General features: G+C 39.7%; 1 protein-coding gene and 1 long non-coding RNA gene across 2 annotated transcripts; both read right to left on the reverse strand.

Moving 5' to 3' along the window:
* Positions 1 to 1,088: 1,088 nt before the first annotated feature.
* On the reverse strand, positions 1,089 to 6,258 carry LOC127139322 (uncharacterized). Its single transcript, XR_007809498.1, has 5 exons — positions 5,971 to 6,258; positions 3,792 to 3,918; positions 2,996 to 3,463; positions 2,201 to 2,668; positions 1,089 to 1,220 (listed from the first exon to the last, which is right to left on the reverse strand). It is a non-coding gene; the product is annotated as an uncharacterized LOC127139322 (long non-coding RNA).
* A 994-nt stretch (positions 6,259 to 7,252) lies between these two features.
* LOC108887066 (ubiquitin carboxyl-terminal hydrolase 1-like) lies at positions 7,253 to 14,021 on the reverse strand (the record flags this gene model as incomplete). Its single annotated transcript, XM_018682239.2, is given in 8 exon segments — positions 7,253 to 9,045; positions 9,233 to 9,434; positions 9,730 to 9,888; positions 10,376 to 11,112; positions 11,841 to 12,010; positions 12,206 to 12,252; positions 12,255 to 12,306; positions 13,845 to 14,021. Coding segments are annotated over 8 exon segments (2,340 nt in total), but the record flags the coding sequence as incomplete, so codon positions are not given.
* Positions 14,022 to 14,572: the final 551 nt, after the last annotated feature.

Genomic DNA, 14,572 nt, shown 5'->3' on the forward strand with positions numbered 1-14,572 from the left:
TTCTTCATGCCTTACTATATTATGACATTTTTGACCATTTTTCATGCCTTAGGTTAGGGTTATAATTTCTTAAACTACAGATTAGGGTTAGGGGTACAGCTTTCCCTTTTTATGCTATGACCTTTTGTCACATTTTTTAACATTTTCATTTGTGACAACTTACTCGCACTATGTCATTTTTTGATGGTTTTTGACGTTATACTATGACATTTTTTGATAATTTTTCATGCCTTGCTATACTATGATATTTTTTTGACCATTTTTGAAGCCTTACAATACTATAAAATTTTTGGACGGTTTTTGACGCTTCACTATACTATGACATTTTTTGACCATTTCTGACGTCTTACGTCTATGACATTTTTGACATCTTACTATAACAAGATATTTTTACTTCTATCTTTGATTACTATTATTTCTGCATAGCTTTTACATTACTGATTAGTTTCACTCTTACCTCTAGTATTACATTACTTTTAGCATTACATAAAACTTTTCTTATTACATTTTCCTTCAAAATTTACAGATTCAATTCAATTAAATTTTATTTGTATAGTGCAGATAACTTTTACTGTTGAAACTACATCCAGTAACAAATTACTTAGACTATTACGTCTTACTTCTGATATTACTCATTACTTTTACATTACTTCTATTTTTACACTATATACGATATACTGAATACTCAACATAAACTGTTTAATGTCAGTGCTCTGTGTTGGACAGTTGATGTAAAGCTATTTGTGAATTACCTGGAGGCCTCTGTCTTGGTCTGAAAGAACAACTTCATTGTCAAAGACTCTCTGTGATCATGGACTACATCTCTGTGATCGCGGACTAGGTCTCTGCGATCACGGACAATGTCTCTGAGATTATGGACAAAGTCTCTGCGATCATGGACAATGTCTTTGTGATCGTGGACGATGTCTCTGAGATCATAGACGCTGTCTCTGTAATCATTGACAATGTTTCCATGATCGCGGGCAGTGCCGTCAAATCGGTGACCCCCGTCTCCGCCGATTCTATCGCAAGGTCTCTACGAAGCATGGGACAATGTCTCTGATCATGGACAACGTCTCTCTCATCTTTGACAAGGTCTCTGCGATCATGGACAATGCCTCTGATCGTGGACGATGTCTCCCTCATCCTCAACAATGTCTCTCCGATCATGGACCATGTCTCTGTGATCGTGGATGATCTTGTGGACGAAGTGGTGACACCTGGAGGAAATCAAAGAGAAACATACAAAGGAAAATGATCAATACACTACTGCCTATTCCTCATCAACAGTTTAACCATGAAAACACTGATAAATATTCAATATTACAGCTGAACCAGAACATTTAACATTTTATGACCATGTCTGATGCCTTACTAAATAGTGCTCTGTGTTGGACAGTTGATGTAAAGCTGTTTGTGAATTACCTGAAGGCCTCTGTCCTGGTCTCAAAGAACTTCTTAATTTTACAAAGACTCTCTGTGATCGTGGACTACGACCCTGTGATCATGGACAATGTCTCTGAGATTATGGACAAAGTCTCTGCGATCATGGACAATGTCTTTGTGATCGTGGACGATGTCTCTGAGATCATAGACGCTGTCTCTGTAATCATTGACAATGTTTCCATGATCGCGGGCAGTGCCGTCAAATCGGTGACCCCCGTCTCCGCCGATTCTATCGCAAGGTCTCTACGAAGCATGGAACAATGTCTCTGATCATGGGCAACGTCTCTCTCATCTTTGACAAGGTCTCTGCGATCATGGACAACGTCTCTGATCGTGGACGATGTCTCCCTCATCCTCAACAATGTCTCTCCGATCATGGACCATGTCTCTGTGATCGTGGATGATCTTGTGGACGAAGTGGCGACACCTGGAGGAAATCAAAGAGAAACATACAAAGGAAAATGATCAATACACTACTACCTATTCCTCATCAACAGTTTAACCATGAAAACACTGATAAATATTCAATATTACAGCTGAACCAGAACATTTAACATTTTATGACCATTTCTGATGCCTTACTATACTATGACATTTTTTGACGTCTTAATATACTATGACATTTTCTGATGCCTTATTTTATTATGACATTTTCTGATGCTTTATTTTACTATGACATTTTTTGAACATTTTTGATGCCTTACTAAACAGTGCTCTGTGTTGGACAGTTGATGTAAAGCTATTTGTGAATTACCTGGAGGCCTCTGTCTTGGTCTGAAAGAACAACTTCATTGTCAAAGACTCTCTGTGATCATGGACTACATCTCTGTGATCGCGGACTAGGTCTCTGTGATCACGGACAATGTCTCTGAGATTATGGACAAAGTCTCTGCGATCATGGACAATGTCTTTGTGATCGTGGACGATGTCTCTGAGATCATAGACGCTGTCTCTGTAATCATTGACAATGTTTCCATGATCGCGGGCAGTGCCGTCAAATCGGTGACCCCCGTCTCCGCCGATTCTATCGCAAGGTCTCTACGAAGCATGGGACAATGTCTCTGATCATGGACAACGTCTCTCTCATCTTTGACAAGGTCTCTGCGATCATGGACAATGCCTCTGATCATGGACAATGTCTCCCTCATCCTCAACAATGTCTCTCCGATCATGGACCATGTCTCTGTGATCGTGGATGATCTTGTGGACGAAGTGGTGACACCTGGAGGAAATCAAAGAGAAACATACAAAGGAAAATGATCAATACACTACTGCCTATTCCTCATCAACAGTTTAACCATGAAAACACTGATAAATATTCAATATTACAGCTGAACCAGAACATTTAACATTTTATGACCATTTCTGATGCCTTACTATACTATGACATTTTTTGACGCCTTAATATACTATGACATTTTTTGACGCCTTAATATACTATGACATTTTCTGATGCTTTATTTTATTATGACATTTTTTGAACATTTTTGATGCCTTACTAAACAGTGCTCTGTGTTGGACAGTTGATGTAAAGCTATTTGTGAATTACCTGGAGGCCTCTGTCTTGGTCTGAAAGAACAACTTCATTGTCAAAGACTCTCTGTGATCATGGACTACATCTCTGTGATCGCGGACTAGGTCTCTGTGATCACGGACAATGTCTCTGAGATTATGGACAAAGTCTCTGCGATCATGGACAATGTCTTTGTGATCGTGGACGATGTCTCTGAGATCATAGACGCTGTCTCTGTAATCATTAACAATGTTTCCATGATCGCGGGCAGTGCCGTCAAATCGGTGACCCCCGTCTCCGCCGATTCTATCGCAAGGTCTCTACGAAGCATGGGACAATGTCTCTGATCATGGACAACGTCTCTCTCATCTTTGACAAGGTCTCTGCGATCATGGACAATGCCTCTGATCGTGGACGATGTCTCCCTCATCCTCAACAATGTCTCTCCGATCATGGACCATGTCTCTGTGATCGTGGATGATCTTGTGGACGAAGTGGTGACACCTGGAGGAAATCAAAGAGAAACATACAAAGGAAAATGATCAATACACTACTGCCTATTCCTCATCAACAGTTTAACCATGAAAACACTGATAAATATTCAATATTACAGCTGAACCAGAACATTTAACATTTTATGACCATGTCTGATGCCTTACTATACTATGACATTTTTTGATCATTTTTGATGCCTTACTATGACATTTTTAGACGCCTCAATATACTATGACATTTTCTGATGCCTTATTTAACCATGACATTTTTTGAACATTTTTGATGCTTTACTAAACAATGCTCTGTGTTGGACAGTTGATGTAAAGCTGTTACCTACCTAGCTGTGAATTACCTGGAGGCCTCTGTCTTGGTCTGAAAGAACAACTTCATTGTACGAGGACTCTCTGCAATCGTGGATGACGTCTCGGTAATCATGGACGATGTCGTGGACAAAGTGGTGACACCTGTTGGAGATCAAAGAGAAACATATGAAAGAAAATTATCAATACACTACTACCTATTCCTCATCAACAACAACGAATACTTGGGAAAAAGTAAAATGATTATTAATTGTGTGTCTATCAAATAATCACTGAAGCAATGATATATGTTACTGTGAACTGCGCAACAATAATAAACAATCAGTTAAGTAAATCTATGAGTGCAGGATTTTAACTTATGTTGCTTATTATACTAGTGTGAGTATTTCTTCCACCACAGATGGTCACATACAGAAACATTATTTCACATTTCAGCCTTCTTCTTATTAAAACATATGGGATTTACCCAGTGACACTACACGAAAAAACTGAAAGCAAAACACAAGTCCAACATTTGAAACACTGATTAACTAATACAAAACAGCAATGGAAACTTTTTACCACTAAAACTACCACTACACACACAGCATAGGAGAACACGACAGTGACAACACTAAAGCCTTGACAGTTATATATAAAGCTTGACTAACCTAAAAGATAAAAAGCGATGTAAAGGAAATTACAATTCAGAAACAACAGAGAAAACAACTTAAACTCAAAACAACCACAATGAGATGCTTAAATGCCACAATGAAACAAAAAATGTAAAATTATCAGGAATGGACACAGTGAGAGTGACCACAAAGGCAAAGAAGCTGACCATAAACAGATGTAAAATAGCCACGTAAAGACGCAAAATAAGGCAACAGAACCACAAACACAAAATGATCACAACAACATGATAATCAGACAGACTACTAAGCAGTTACCTTGCCTCCATAAGGTACCCACAACTCATGTCAGGGACGTTATAGTCACACAAATACAAACACACTTTAACCCACGCGATAAAAACGACAACAAAAAGGAAAAGGCCTCAAAGAGATAAAGCTAATGCTAACGCTGATATCCAGCCGCTAAGGCAAATGCTGATGCTAGCCGCTAGCTAGTTCGCTCCTTAGCCTTACCTTCGCGCCGTAGGTGTATTTAGCGTTCAGTCTCGCTCGTGTTCGACAAAAAGCAGTCCCAATACAAAGCCTGTTTTAGCATCCACGCTTCTTTTGGAATTAAGCTTACTCACAGTACTGACAAACCGAGGGGACGGTCAAACTTGGTTTAAATTTGTTTTTCGACTTCCTTTCGCCGCCTCTCTACGCTCCTCCCAGATGATCATAGCCAATTAGGACACACGTCGCGGCCAATGACAACACACGCAAGCCAATAGCAGAAAAAACGCCAATTGGCCATCTGATTCTGTTCCACCTAGCAACCGCCTCTGATTGGTTAATACATCCACGGGGAAGGTAGGATACCGATAGGGACTGGATCATGGGTATATTACAAGAAGCCCTAGTAATACATTTATGGTCTGGAGCGACTGTCAGGTTCTGCCTTCTCAACGATGGAGATTTTGTTACACACAAGCCATGCTTACTATCTGCTTTAAATTAAGTAGTATAATTTTTGTCCACTAATGATTGAAGGTGCCCCCAAAACTCGAACCAGACTCTGCACTGTCACATGTGATCATGTGGTTTGCACTTTACGGCCACCAAATTTCATTGCGCCGGCAAAGAATGAACTCTCCGAGCTACCAAACTGACGTCTTGATGAAGTCCCGGGTATTAAATCATGTAATGAGCCAGCTCATGAGCCATGGTAAAAGACGGGGAGATACAGTTTTTACACTGAAACATGTACAAGTTTATTACAGAAACAATGACCAAAAACCATACTTAATGTTATGACGTGTGTTAATCAGTGTGTCAGCGGATGGATCGGTGTTTGGGTAATGAATGGAGCAAAGTGGTACTGGAAGAGTGGAGAGAGTGTGTGCGGACTGTAACAGCCAGTCTATAAGTCCTCCTGCACAGGAACAGACAGGGGACACGCACACAACTTGTTATGGAGGATTTTTTACATCGGATACTAATTCAAAGTTTACTTATATTATTGGCTGCCAGAATCATGGCTGGCTTATCCAGCTACAATCTAAGATACTGGCTGGTGAGTACACTTACAATACAGTTAATTTACCTTGTCGATCGTGTAAAATATCAGTGTTGTCCTCTGGCTCTAGGTTCTGTCCCCTACCTGAGTTGCACTTCCCTCATACAAAAGAGGGAGACACAACACAAACTGTAAACAAATCAACAGTTAAGGAGAAAACATGACTACAAGTGAACAAAGTTGCATCTCTGTTAAACAGCGCCAGTCATCGTTGTCGTGGTTGTTCAGTTACAGGGACACTTCTGTCACTTTCCTGCATTTTCCTCATTAACAACAACTTTGGGTATTCGATGAAATTTTCTCGTGATTTCTAGGTCTAATCGATGTGGGTAACCGTAAAGGACGCAAACCGTGGGCACTTTGACAGCCTGTGGCACCTCTCCAATGTAAACAATCACTAACGCCTGCCTTCCGCTGACGTCATATGTAAACAAACTATTCTGTCCAATAACGAACAAGTGTTGGCCCACTCCTTCCGTAATATGAAAGGGATTTTGTGTGTTTTGTGAAATATTGTAGACGCCTGAAATAAACCTGGCATTTAGTAGAAGTCAGACTGCAGCAGGATGTAGATTCACCTTAGGTCAAAGCCATTAGTTTACAAAGCTGTCAGCTAGAATTCACAAAATTAATACAAACCGCTAACACTGCCAATATGCAGATATGGGAATAGCAGGCAATCTAGCCTATGTAGATCAGCTGCTTTTTAAAAAGAGTAGCTGCACTTGGGATTCTGGATTTGGTTACTCATACTTGTTTTGGCCGTATTCATCTGTCCCATGCACTCCTTTGTTTACTGCTCAAATGTTCTATGCTGGTTTAATTGTTTTGTCTTAAGCTTTCTGACAGGTCTTTATTTTAGAAAAACAGAGCTGAAGGTAGGCTGTATGCTGTTGGGAGTCAGAGGCAGGCATTTACTCTGTAAATTTTGAACTACAGCTAATCAGTCAATCAGCCGGAAATCAATAAGCAACTATTTTGATAATTAATTAATTTTTTGAGTCATCTTTAAAGGAGATTCCAAAAACAGATTTTCTGACATTTTGTAAACAAATGACTAATCAATTAACAGTGCTCTACTTTAAACCCTCCTGACCCTCACAACATAAAACTTAAGTGCAGCTTAAGTAGTAAACTGAATTTAAGTAACTAATCCTGGATAACATCTGGATTTCACAACTGTTTGCACATTCAAATATGCAAATTGTTAGTTACACCTAATTTAGATATGAAAGATGAACAAGACAGTCTTTTATAATCTTACTAAAGACAAAACTGATAGGTAATTGAAGAAAAGAAAAATGAAAAATTTGAGTTTAAGTTTTATTCACACTGAATTTGCACCTTGAAAAAGATGAGTGAGATACTCCACCCAGCATAAACTAGTTGAATATTAGCAGTATCAACAAAATATGCAAGTTTGATATATATTACATAGTTAACAATTTAGTGTGTTTTCTGTAAATATTTGATGTTACTGTAACTTGTAAATCAGCCCAAATCTGTTGGTTTCACCAGCATCAATTTCAGGCTTGAGATATAAAAAAATAGGTTCATATTTGTATCTATAAACTTAACACAGTATCAGTGCAGAGAAAAAAATTTCAAAGAGGTTGAGAGCCAGGTAAAGGCTTTTCTGAAAAACTAGAGAAAATTTTGCAAGAAATATTTCTGCAGCATGTTCTGCATTGCTTTAGTCTGAACAGAGTGGATTTTTGTGTTTTATTTGGCTTTTAAGGTTGCATAATCAGTCCAAATACATAGCACTGAGTCTCCTGTAAATTGTAATCCAACTTAAGAGAATACAGAAAAACATTTAACTAGGAAAAAAGATTCCAACATTTTGACTTAATAAAATTTTAGTTTAAAAGTGCTTTTCCATTTTGTAAAAAGGAACCATACAAACTTCATAACAAAAAAAAGGACATGGTAGACAATGACAGTAAAAAAAAGCCAGTGTCAAAGAAATGATAGTACAGATAGTACAGAGACTGTACAAAAAAAGATTCAAAAAGGCTTAGACATCCCTGGCACATAGAAAATTATATCCCCATTTGTCTAAGTATTTCTAAATTATGACTTAGAACCTGAACTGGAGTCGATGAGAAGGTGTAAACAGTCCCAGCCCCAAGTAGATTCTGGGCTGAAAAGTAACGTCAGTTCAGATTCTAATATGGCAGCCGCAGTATTTTTGGCACTGTCTGTAGTATTGCAAAATACAACTGTCTTTTTTTCTGAGAGCTCAGCTGCCAAAAACAGCCTGACTGGCAGAACCCCCTGAGTCAACAGCAGTCCCTATGTTCATGTTAGCATCCAGGTTCAGGCATCCGTCTGTAGAACAGCAGGTAAGGTGTCGATGAAGAGCACATCTCAGGAGAGCAGGCTCGCAGGAAATCCTCCTCCTCAAACAAACGCACCTCAGAGTCATCAAACAGCAGCCATTTGCCTTCATATTCCAGGAGGTTGTTCAAAGCCTGCTGTTCTGTCGCCCCCACCCCATCACAAGAAGCCACAGATGCTTCCTCTCCTGCCTCAGGCTCCTTTTTAAGTCCAGCTTCAGTGTTTTGGCCCACACTGTTGATTGTTTTTCTCCGTTTAGATCCCTCTGTTGCTCCACTGCTGGCTGTTTTATCTGTGTGTTTGCTGCTGCTGGTCCCAAGCTCATAACTGGACAAACTCCTCTGGCCCCCCAGGAGTCCAACCCCACCCTCAGACAGCTTTTTGCCTCCCGTTTTGCTGCTAGCCAAACTGGCACCTCTCTGTCCCCTTGTGTTCAAGCTGAAAGACACCTCTCCATCATCGTAGTCCAGCGCTTCTTCTTTCACCCGTGTTCCCTCTTTGCTCTCCTTCTCCTCTTCCTCCTCCTTTTCTGCTTCTTTTCGGTCCTGCTGCCAGAGCTTCACATCTTTCAGGTCAGACATACGGATGTAGGCAGTGTAGTGGCCGCTGCTGATGGTGACGCCACTGTGCATGACCACAGCAAACAGCTCATAGTGTTGACCCTTAGTGGATGATGGATGGGTGCACCACTCCTCCAGAGACAAAGTAAGAGGAGTCTGCAACGGAGTGTTCACTTTAGAGAGGCCAGCATACGGGTCCAATCTAGGAAGGAAAGAAACACAGATCATCACTAGGAGTTAACTGCTGGACAGAACTGAAGCCACAGTTTGACATAAACAGCAAACTCTCAACACAGGGTCCACTTACTGTAAGTTTTCTAGATTAAATTAATGAAATGAATGGAAATTTCAACAGTAAAAGGTACATGTGTGGCAGTAATTCAACTCACTCTAGACTGTTGGCAGAGAAGCGCTTCAGATGAATAGTGATCACTTCAGGAGTTTTGTCAAACAGCAGACTTCTCTCAGCCTCTGTGTAGTGATGACAAGTCTCACAAAAGTATTTGTCCTCTCCAGCAATACGCTCCACTGAGGCAAACTGGGCAATAGCCCATTTCAGAGTCTTCAGCTCTGGTTTTGGGTCTGGAGACACTGGAAAGAGAAAGTAACAGTTATTAAATTTATTACATTGTTATTTTTTTTATCTACTGTTTGATCTGAAAGAAAAACACAAATGAGAAGAATGATTTGCAGATCGGGACTGTAAATAAAAACTTTTTTAAAAAATTAAATAAATTGTGCAGTTTTTTTAATGACTACCTTTATAACCTAAATCATTTGCCACAATGCATACTGAAAGATCTTCAATGAATCATGCCTCAAGAACTTCTTTTTTGAACCAAGTGCAAAGAGTTGTAGTATAAATGGCAGCTGTATAAATCCTCACCCTCTGAGAGATCGTCTGGGCTGCTGGGTTGGTCATCGAGCACTGGGACACTGATGTCCTGGAAGTCTTCTCTCCGCTCTGTGAAACTCTCACACTCCAGACAACGAGTCCTCAGAACTAGCCGGCCCTGAAACAGGCGCTCCATCAGGTCCAGGCCCTCTGAATACAACAGAAACACACAAAGACATGGCTGAGTGATCGGTTGTATTTTATATTTGTCTGGTCACATGGTGATAATGTGTGACTGACCAGAGGTAAGATTCAGCATCGTTCCCAATCTGCCTCCACTGCTCTCCTTAATTTCAGCGGCTTTAAAGTATTCTTTTTAAAACTTAACCCAGTAGGAAAGAAACAATACTTTAAAAGACAATTTCAGTAACACCACAGAATGGCTCTAAATCACCTTTGTATACCCTGTTCTTTAGAGACTATAAAAAAACAATTTATCCTTGGATAAAAATGAAACAGCCTGTCTAAAATCATACTTAAGTACAACCTCTTAATGTCTCATTTTTAAATCCCTAATTGCTATTTTTCTCCAGCTGGAAAAAATAGACTTTTTTGTATCAATCTATCGTAAAGGAAGTTATTTCTTTCTCTCCTAAAAGAACACTAGTGTACTGTAATAACAGTAATCATCTTGTACCTTGATGCTTCATTGCTCTCTTGTCTTCAGCCATGTTTTGCGGTGATCGCTCATCGCTGTTCTTCTCGTTCTGACTTTTTTTGTCACTCTGTCCATTCTCCTGTTCTGGTTTGTTTTGGGTCTTCACAGTCATGGAGCTGATCTTCCCCACACTGCGGAACTTGGAGAAAATACTCGGCTGTTTCCCAGAAGGCCTCAACCAGCCCAGCTTAGCTCTTTTCTTTCTCTTTCCATCTGCCTCTTTAGATGTCTTTTCACCTTTCCCCTCACTGTCACTCCCTCCTTCCTCCTCCCCATTTGGCTTCTTCATCCCCTCCTTTGCTGCCTCCTCTTTTCCGTCTTTATTCTGGGTGCTGTCCACTGTGATGTCACTGGAGGACTTCCTTTTGGAGCGAGTGAGGGGTCTGTTTCTGCTGATGCTGTCTTCCTCCACCTCAGATTTCTTAGACTTGGCAGATTTTGGCTTCTTCTTGGCATTTCCCACCTCTGTGTCGCTCTTCCTCTTGCCACTGACTTGGCCGTCCTCCTCTGTGGGGGTTTTGGATTCTGTTACAGAGTCGCTGGAATCCAAATGGACGCCATTCTCCATTTTGACTTCTGTCACATCGTTATCCTCTCGCTCCAGCTCCTGCTCCTTCCTGATGGTGTCACAGGCCTCCTGGATATATCCCAGGATGCACTGCAGCACCTCCTGGGCATCATGTTGAAGATAGCCTTCATACATGGGGTTCAATTGCCTGCAACACACAAAACCGTTACAGGAATGTACACATATCACTGAAAGTACACTTGATTAAACATATGAAATCACTGTTTTTATAATTTACTATGACTTATAACGTTCCTTCATAAGCTGTCTTTGGTAATTGGATATCAATCAAAGTTTTTTACACGTAATGTGATAAACATTAAAGCTGATTTGCAGGACTTTGACATATAAATGCCAAATGTTTTCACACAATGCTGATTCTAAATCTCCTGTCCTGGTGCACTGGTAGCAATGAATTTTACGTTATCTGGCAATGATTGGTTTGCTAAAGCTGAAGAGGGGAGGAAACGTGGAGCTGGAGACGGAGTAAGCTACAGCAACTAGAAGTATGAGAGAGCCTATGGCAAAAAAACGGCAGGAAGCATCTAGGAAAAGTTTCTGATAATCGAAATAAGAAAGAAACTCTGGGTTGAGCGGAAGGATTACAGATTGATAACAAGGAAAACATAAATTCTAATTACTCTCACTACCAGAGGGGGGGAGACAAAAATTCTGCACTGCAGGTTCAGGGGTTTTACTTTACATGATAATAATTCCAAAAAAAACCTTCATCCAACAGATGAGTTGAATTGATGAACTTTAATAGATAGGATTTTAGGACAGACAACAGGTCATATTTTTCCTCATGTGTAATGGTATGCCTTGAACAAACAAACATAAAAAGAGTTGAGTAGGTAGAAATAAACATCTTGTTACCTGAGTGTGTGTAGTATTTTGCGAGGAGGCGTGGCAAGCTCTCCATCGCTGAAGCTGTCAGGGTTGAGCAGGAAGCTGGACTGGAGCTGCTCCACTGAGGTTATCAGACTGTTGAAGCTTCCAAGAAGTTCAATGTGAGCTGGCAAGAACTCAGCTACACTTTCTGTCTGCTGGGAATGTGGATTCAGAGAAAACAATTAAATTGAATAAAGGGATCTTGAACTCTAGCTTGATATCTGTTACATCATCATCTTATACATTCTGTACATAAATAATGGTGTTGATTTAAGTTTGTGGCTCTCACTGAGGCCACTCTTTGCCAATGCACACTTTGTAAATAAAAGTGTCATTTGTGTTGGACCAACCTCTTCACTTTTATCAGTTTCTTCCTTTGGTTTGTCTTTTCTTTTGTCAGGTTGTACAGTTTCTTTATGCCTCCTCTGAGTCCTGGACAGTAATACAGAACCTGCAGGGTGAACCAGATATAAAGATTAAGTAAAATGGCAGTTCTCTCAGTACTTCCAAAGAACATGCACCAGTAATTACTAATATTTTCATTAACTATTACAACTAATCCACATATCAAGTTTACATAAGAAACAATAGTACTGGGGATATTCCAGCTATTTTTTTTGACTAAAATGACACAAAGAAATGTGTTATAACTAGTATCAATTCCTATCCCTCGGCTAGAATAAAATCATTAAGACCCTTGTAAGAGAAATATAAGTCTTTTTAATAACTTACAAGACCTTTTGGGGGGGAACTGAAGCTTTTTCTTACTGTCTTGTGCAATGTCAACACAGTACACAATCATGATACAAGTAAAACAACACTAGCAAGTTCCCACTTGAATACTGCATAAGAGATAACCTCATTGTCCAACCAGTGGCCTGAAGGAAGAGTTGTCTTGATGTGTACTGCATGTTCTTTCCTCTACAAGGGAAATCTTTCTTGTTCCAAAAAAGAGCTGAAATATGACTCCACAGCTACAGAAACCATATTTAAAAGGTAGTGCAAAGGAGATCATACAAGTGCCTGAATGTATGATAAAACCTGCAGTGCCTGTATTGTCTTTTCTCTTTACATCCAGACATCATCTCAGCAGATAAACTAGAGTCACGACGACAAAGAATGCTGTGGAGCAGCTGCTTATCTCGTACATCAGCCATAGAAGACATTGTTTTGTCCATTATGCCAAACACAGTTTCTGTTTACAACGTCATTACACAGTAAATATTTTTAGTGAAAGGGAAAGCTCTTTTGTTTCCTACAGACAATATTTCCTTTTAAGTTGCTCGATAATTCTTTATTCAAGCCAAGGCCTGTATCATGACTTCATGTATTATGACTTTATCTGGAATCAGTTGGCAGTTTTTAGCCACACCTAACTAAAACACATGCAGTCTAATCAAGCAGTCTTGCAAATAGTGTAGTGATGTGACCTCCGCTCTTAGAGTTTGTTAAAAGCCTGGCAGCAGATTTTGAGCAGATGAGCGATGGTGTTTTGATTGAACCCTGAATATGGGCAAAACAAAACTGCAGCTTCTAAATGACCATAAAGATGAATCAGAACTTCTCTTCAACAGTTTCAACACAAACTACACATTATAAATGTCATGAGGGTAGGATTTACTGTAGGACTGCTGTATTAGACCACATTAGTTTTAGCCTTGTGTACCTAGTAAACTTCCAACTGTCTGTACTTTATGACTTGTTATATTATACGACAAACCATGACAATGGTTAGTGATATGTGGACTGCAACTGTTAAAAGTAAACAACTTATTCATGTTTTGATACAGTAACTGCATTTCATGAGATGGACACAGGCCCTTCAAATAAAAATGATGGTCCTGGTCACTGACTTTGCAAAGCACTGTCCTTTATAATCATACATATATAAATGCAATGTATGTACTATGCTATGCCTATATCTATATGCATGCATGAAATAACCAACAACTCTTAAACATATCGATTCCATTTCTAGCAGTGACACACCTGTAAGATACTGTTCAAATAGCAGGTGTTGCCCAGGTTGTTGAGCCCCACAAACGGCATCAAGTTCTCTCTCTTCTCACATGGCAGCAGAAGACCAGGTGAGGCTGGACAGGGAGAGGGACCAGGGACCACCTGATCACAGCTACTGAACAGTGAAGACAAAAACAGAGTTTCAAATTAAACACCATCAGCTACTAGTTTACTCATTTGATTCTTGTAGTTTCATTGGGACTGGGCAATATGGTTGCTTCTGAGCAAGTGTAGAGCAAATTAAGTATCATCACTCTATCCTGTGATCATAAATATTCAGGTTCAATACTCCCATGTTACAGCTTTATGTGGCTTACTGACATATGTATAATATATTTTTTTGTGTTTCAACGCTCAATTTTAAAAGGCTTATGTGGCCAAAAGAGGGGTTGCAGGACCTCCAGGGGTTTCAAGACATTCCCTGCATATCAGGATTAGTCTGGGTTACTCAACCTTGTCTGGCTTATGACCCCATATTTAGTTCTCCTTTCACCAATACAATGAGGTCTGTTAACTTCTCATATTAATGAAAAGAGAAAATGCTTTCAAGAGCAGGGAGACAAAATGACATTTTTTTAAACATAATAATTTCCAAGTGCCCAAAGGTATTTTTTAAAAATAACTTTTTGTATCTGACAAACAGTCTAAAACTCAAATAAATCAGTGTTTTACAACATAAGACTGGAAAAAGTGGCAAA

This window comes from Lates calcarifer, unplaced genomic scaffold, assembly GCF_001640805.2.
Source record: "Lates calcarifer isolate ASB-BC8 unplaced genomic scaffold, TLL_Latcal_v3 _unitig_1200_quiver_1848, whole genome shotgun sequence".
In the NCBI taxonomy this organism is placed as follows: Eukaryota; Metazoa; Chordata; class Actinopteri; family Centropomidae; genus Lates; species Lates calcarifer.